Genomic DNA, 7,500 nt, shown 5'->3' on the forward strand with positions numbered 1-7,500 from the left:
TGGTATCATCAGTATTATTGATTTTAGTATCGCCAACAACAACAAAACAAACAACAAACAACAACAAGTCTTATAATACTAGTACTAATCGTATTACTATTAATACTATTAGTAGATGTTAGTATTGTTAGTAGTATCGTCGGTGTTATTGATTTTTAGTATCGCTATTAGTAGTAGTAACAACAACAACAAAACAACAACAACAAAACAACAACAACAAGTCTTATAATACTAGTACTAATCGTATTACTATTAATACTATTAGTAGATGTTAGTATTGTTAGTAGTATCGCCGGTGTTATTGATTTTTAGTATCGCTATTAGTAGTAGTAACAACAACAACAAAACAACAACAACAAAACAACAACAACAAGTCTTATAATACTAGTACTAATAGTGTTACTATTAATACTATTAGTATATGTTAGTATTGTTAGTAGTATCGCCGGTATTGTTGATTTTAGTATCGCTGTTAGTGGTAACAACAACAAAACAACAACAACAACAACAACAACAACAACAACAACAACAACAACAACAAGTCTTATAATACTAGTACTAATCGTATTACTATTAATACTATTTGTATATGTTAGTATTGTGAGTAGTATTATCAGTATTATTGATTCTGGTATCGCTATTAGTAATAACAGTATTCATTAGTCTTATAATACTAGTACTAAAAGAATTGCTGTTAATACTATCAGTATATGTTTGTGCTATTAGTGGTATCGTAAGTATTAGTATTGCTAATGTTATTGATTAGCATTTTAATACTGATACTGGTAGTATTACTATTAATACTATTATAGATATATAGATATAGATATATATGTTGTTGTTGTTGTTGTTGTTGTTGTTGTTGTTGTTGTTAGTAGTGGTGGTGGTGGTGGTAGTATTAGTAGTATTGATAATATCATTAATTAGTATTATAATAGTAATACTACCAGTATTACTATTAACTCTATCAGTGTATGTATATATATATATATGCTGATATATACAGTATATATGTACTTTTTTGTTTTTATTATTACTATTATGACTTTTATTACTATTACTATTACCACTATACTACTACTACTACTACTACTAGCTTTTAGTTTTTTGTTTTTTTGTTTGATGATGATGATGATGATGATTTTTATTATTATTATTATTATTGCCATTTTATTACTAGTATTATTGCCACTATTTTTTGTTGTTGTCTGTTGTTGTTGTTGTTGTTATTATTATTATTGTTGTTGCTGCTGCTGCTGCTACTACTATTGCTACTATTGCTATCGCTACTACTATTGCTGCTGCTACTACTGCTATACTACTGCTGCTGCTGCTGCTACTACTACTACTACTGTCTTTGAGTTTTTTTGGTTTTTATTATTGTTATTATAACCATTTTATTACTATTACTATTACCACTATATTATTATTATTATTATTATTATTATTATTATTATTATTATTATTATTATTATTATTATTATACTGCTGCTGCTGCTGCTACTACTACTACTGTCTTTGAGTTTTTTTGGTTTTTATTATTGTTATTATAACCATTTTATTACTATTACTATTACCACTATATTATTATTATTATTATTATTATTATTATTATTATTATTATTATTATTATTATTATACTGCTGCTGCTGCTGCTGCTACTACTACTACTGTCTTTGAGTTTTTTTGGTTTTTATTATTGTTATTATAACCATTTTATTACTATTACTATTACCACTATATTATTATTATTATTATTATTATTATTATTATTATTATTATTATTATTATTACCACCACCACCACTACCACCACTATTATTATTACTGCTGTTACTATCACTATCACAATTATTATTATTATCATCATCATCATCATCATCATCACTATTATTATTATTATTATCATTATTATCATTATTATCATTATTATTATTACTACCACCACCACCACTACCACCACTATTATTATTACTGCTGTTACTATCACTATCACAATTATTATTACTACTACTATTGCTAGTGCTACTAGTGCTATTATTGCTATTACTGTTATCACTATTATCACTACTATTATTACTGTTATTACTACTACAAGTAGTACTAGTACTAGTGGTGGTGGTGGTAGTAGTATTACTATATTACTGCATTTCTATTATTATTATTATTATTATTATTATTATTATTATTATTATTATTATTATCATCATCATCATCATCATCATCACTATTATTATTATCATTATCATTATTATCATTATTATCATTATTATTATTACTACCACCACCACCACTACCACCACTATTATTATTACTGCTGTTACTATCACTATCACAATTATTATTACTACTACTATTGCTAGTGCTACTAGTGCTATTATTGCTATTACTGTTATCACTATTATCACTACTATTATCACTGTTATTACTACTACAAGTAGTACTAGTACTAGTGGTGGTGGTGGTGGTAGTATTACTATATTACTGCATTTCTATTATTATTATTATTATTATTATTATTATTATTATTATTATTATTATTATTATTAGTATTACTATATTACTGCATTTCTATTATTATTATTATTATTATTATTATTATTATCATCATCATCATCATCATCATCACTATTATTATTATTATTATCATTATTATCATTATTATCATTATTATTATTACTACTACCACCACCACCACTACCACCACTATTATTATTACTGCTGTTACTATCACTATCACAATTATTATTACTACTACTATTGCTAGTGCTACTAGTGCTATTATTGCTATTACTGTTATCACTATTATCACTACTATTATCACTGTTATTACTACTACAAGTAGTACTAGTGGTGGTGGTGGTAGTAGTATTACTATATTACTGCATTTCTATTATTATTATTATTATTATTATTATTATTATTATTATTATTATTATTATTATTGCTATTATTACTGCTATTATTACTCAACCCCTCACCTCCGCCCCCCGCCCCAGGGGTCAAGCTGCGGGAAGCCAATCAGCAGCAGCAGTTCAACCGCAACGTGGAGGACATTGAGTTGTGGCTCTACGAGGTGGAAGGTCACCTGGCCTCCGACGACTACGGGAAGGACCTGACCAACGTCCAGAACCTCCAGAAGAAACACGCCCTGCTGGAGGCCGACGTGGCCGCCCACCAGGTGACGGTTATTACTATCAGTATTAATTATTATTATTATTATTATTATTATTATTATTATTATTATTATTATTAGTAATAATAATAATAATAATAATAGTAATAATAATAATAAATGAATTATTATTATTATTATTATTATTATTATTATTATTATTATTATTATTATATTATTATTATATTATTATTTTTATTATTTTTATATTATTATTGTTATTACTATAATATTTTTATTATTTTTATTATTTTTATTATTTTTATTATTTATTATATTTTTATTATTATTACTATGATGATGATGATTACTATTTTATTCTTATTCTTATTATCATCATCATAGTAATAATAATAAAAATAGTAATAATAATAAGAATAATAATAATTCATTTATTATTATGATGATGATGATGATTTTATTCTTATTCTTATTATTTATATTGTTATTACTATGATGATGATGATTACCATTTTATTCTTGTTCTTATCATCATCATAGTAATAGTAGTAGTAGTAGTAGTAATAATAATAATAATAATAATAATAATAATAATAATAATAATGCTTAGGGGTCAGGAGCTATGGGGTATTATTATATTATTATTATTATTATTATTATTATTATTATTATTATATTATTATTATTATTATTGTTATTATTACTATTCTTATTTTTATTGTTATTACTATGATGATGATGATTACCATTTTATTCTTGTTCTTATCATCATCATAGTAATAGTAGTAGTAGTAGTAATAATAATAATAATAATAATAATAATAATAATAATAATAATAATAATAATAATAATAATGCTTAGGGGTCAGGAGCTATGGGGTATTATTATTATTATTATTATTATTATTATTATATTATTATTATTATTATTATTATTATTATTATTATTGTTATTATTACTATTCTTATTTTTATTCTTATTACTATGATGATGATGATTACCATTTTATTCTTGTTCTTATCATCATCATAGTAATAGTAGTAGTAGTAGTAGTAATAATAATAATAATAATAATAATAATAATAATAATAATGCTTAGGGGTCAGGAGCTATGGGGTATTATTATTATTATTATTATTATTATTATTATATTATTATTATTATTATATTATTATTATTATTGTTATTATTACTATTCTTATTTTTATTGTTATTACTATGATGATGATGATTACCATTTTATTCTTGTTCTTATCATCATCATAGTAATAGTAGTAGTAGTAGTAATAATAATAATAATAATAATAATAATAATAATAATAATAATGCTTAGGGGTCAGGAGCTATGGGGTGCCGGGCGCCCCCTTCCCTCCTTAGGGGTCAGGGGCTCTCAGAGCGCCCCCCACAGGCTTTCCCGACCCCATCACCCCTTTTCTCCCCCCCTCGGGGTCTATGGGTCTCCGCCGTGGGTCGCCCGCCTCAGCCGCCCCCTCTCCTTCCCTAAGGAAGGAGCCCCTGACCCAATAGCCCCTGACCCCTAAGGAGGGGAGGGGGCGTTTGGGAAAGGGGGAGGAGGTTGGCACCTCTCTTTGGGGTTAGGGGGCACAGTCCCAGAACACCATGGGGGGCACCCCAAGGAAGGGGCGCCCCCACAGGCTTTCCCTACCCCATCGCCCCTTTCCTCCCCCCCTTGGGGTTATGGGTCTCCGCCGTGGGTCGCCGGGCCTCCGCCGCCCCCTCTCCTTAGGAGTCAGGGGCTATTGGGGCACCCCTTATCCTACTTAGGGGTCAGGGCTTCTCAGGGTTTCCCTACCCCATACTCCCTTTTCCTCCCCCCCTCGGGGTCTATGGGTCTCCGCCGTGGGTCGCCGGCCTCCGCCGCCCCCTCTCCTTAGGGGTCAGGGGCTCTCAGGGCACCCCTTATCCTACTTAGGGGTCAGGGCCTCTCAGGGTTTCCCTACCCCATACTCCCTTTTCTCCCCCCCTTGGAGTCTATGGGTCTCCGCCGTGGGTCTTCCGCCCCTCACGCGCGATGCTCCCTCTGCAGGACCGGATCGACGGCATCGCCATCCAAGCCCCCTGTCCTCCTTAGGGGTCAGGGGCTCTCAGGGCACCCCTTATCCTACTTAGGGGTCAGGGCCTCTCAGGGTTTCCCTACCCCGTACTCCCTTTTCCTCCCCCCCTCGGGGTTTATGGGTCTCCTCTGTGGGTCGCCGGCCTCAGCCGCCCCCTCTCCTTAGGGGTCAGGGGCTCTCAGGGCGCCCCCTCCTCCTTAGGGGTCAGGGGCTCTTAGGGCACCCCCACAGGCTTTCCCTACCCCCTCGCCCCTTTTCCTCCCCCCCTCGGGGTCTATGGGTCTCCTCCGTGGGTCGCCGCCCTCAGCCGCCCCTCACGCGCGACTCTCCCTTCGCAGGAGCGCCCCCTCTGCTCCTTAGGGGTCAGGGGCTCTCGGGGCACCCCATCTCCTCCTTAGGGGTCAGGGGATATTGGGGCCCTCCCTCCCCTCCTTAGGGGTCAGGGGCTATTGGAACGTCCCCTCTCCTGCCTAGGGGTCAGGGGCTATTGGGGTGCCCCTTATCCTACTTAGGGGTCAGGGCCTCTCAGGGTTTCCCTACCCCATACTCCCTTTTCCTTCCCCCTCGGGGTCTATGGGTCTCCGCCGTGGGTCGCCACCCTCAGCCGCCCCTCACGCACGACGCTCCCTTCCCAGGCTCCTCCTTAGGGGTCAGGGGCTATTGCGGCACCCCCTCTCCTCAGGGGTCAGGAGCTATGGGGCGCCCCTTCTCCTCCTTAGGGGTCAGGGCCTCTCAGGGCACCCCCTCTCCTCCTTAGGGGTCAGGGGCTCTCGGGGCACCCCCTCTCCTCCTTAGGGGTCAAGGGCTCTCCGGGCGCCCCCACTTTTCTCCCCCCCTCGTCTATGGGTCTCTGCTGTGGGTCGCCGTCCTCTGCCGCCCCCTCTCCTTAGTGGTCAGGGGCTATTGGGGGCACCCCCTCTCCTCCTTAGGTGTCAGGGCCTCTCCGGGCGCCCCCCACTTTTCTCCCCCCCTCGGGGTCTATGGGTGTCCTCCGTGGGTCTTCCGTCCTCAGCCGCCCCTCACGTGCGACGCTCCCTTCCCCCTTGCCTCCTTAGGGGTCAGGGGCTATTGGGACGCCCCCTCTCCTCCTTAGGGGTCAGGGGCTATGGGGCGCCCCCTCTCCTCCTTAGGGGTCAGGGGCTATGGGGCGCCCCCACAGGCTTTCCCTACCCACTCGCCCCTTTTCTCCCCCCTCCTCGGGGTTATGGGTCTCCGCCGTGGGTCAGGGGCTCTCAGGGCGCCCCCCACAGGGCGCCCCCTACTTTTCTCCCACCCCTCGGGGTCTCTGGGTCTCCTCCGTGGGTCGCCGCCCTCAGCCGCCCCTCACGCGCGACGCTCCCTCCGCAGGACCGGATCGACGGCATCGCCATCCAAGCCCGCCAGTTCCAGGAGGCCGGCCATTTTGACGCCGGAAACATCCGGAAGAAGCAGGAGGCCCTGGGGGCGCGGTACCAGGCCCTGCGCGACCCCATGGCGGCCCGGAAGCAGAAGCTGGCCGACTCACTCCGCCTCCAGCAGCTCTTCCGGGACGGGGAGGACGAGGAGACCTTCTTCCGGAAGTTTCCGGCGTCAAAATGGCCGCCTCCCGGAAGTCGATCCGGTCCTGGAATGTCATAATAATAATATTAATTAGTCTTCTAATACTAGTACTAAAAGTATTACTATTAACGCTATTATTATATGTTAGTATTGTTAGCAGTATTGTCAGTATTATTGATTTGAGTATTACTATTAGTGATTATTGTTATTATAATAGTAATAATATTAATAATTAAAAATAAGAAGAATAAAATAAGAATAATAAGAATAATTTAAAAATAAGAATAATAAAATAAGAATAATAAAATAATAAGAATAATAATAAAATATTATTATTATTATTATTATTATTATTATTATTATTATTATTCCTTATACCCCACCCATCAGGATAGCTTTCATTATTATTATTATTATTATTATTATTATTATTATTATTATTATTATGCATTATTTCTTTCTTACGATGATTAATAGTTTATTATTATTTTTATGCATTCTTTTTATTCTTAAAGTAATTAATAGTTTGATTATTATTATTTTTATGCATTCTTTTTATTACAATGATTCATAGTTTGATTATTATTATTTTTATGCATTCTTTTTATTCTTACGATGATTAATAGTTTGATGATTTATTATTTTTATTCTTATGATGATTAATAGTTTGATGATTTATTACTTTTATTCTTACAGTGATTAATAGTTTGATGGTTATATATTATTTTTATGCCACATTATTATTATTAT

General features: G+C 36.5%; 1 protein-coding gene across 1 annotated transcript in view; it reads left to right on the forward strand.

Moving 5' to 3' along the window:
- Nucleotides 1–7,500, forward strand: part of LOC309524275 (spectrin alpha chain, non-erythrocytic 1-like) — a 199,323-nt gene that overhangs the window by 50,083 nt on the left and 141,740 nt on the right. Inside the window, 1 exon segment of the mRNA XM_082208732.1 lies at nucleotides 2,999–3,180. Within this exon segment, the coding sequence (XP_082064858.1) occupies nucleotides 2,999–3,180 (182 nt within the window).

This window comes from Podarcis vaucheri (genome assembly GCF_965113315.1).
Source record: "Podarcis vaucheri genome assembly, chromosome: Z".
NCBI classification, from domain to species: Eukaryota; Metazoa; Chordata; class Lepidosauria; order Squamata; family Lacertidae; genus Podarcis; species Podarcis vaucheri.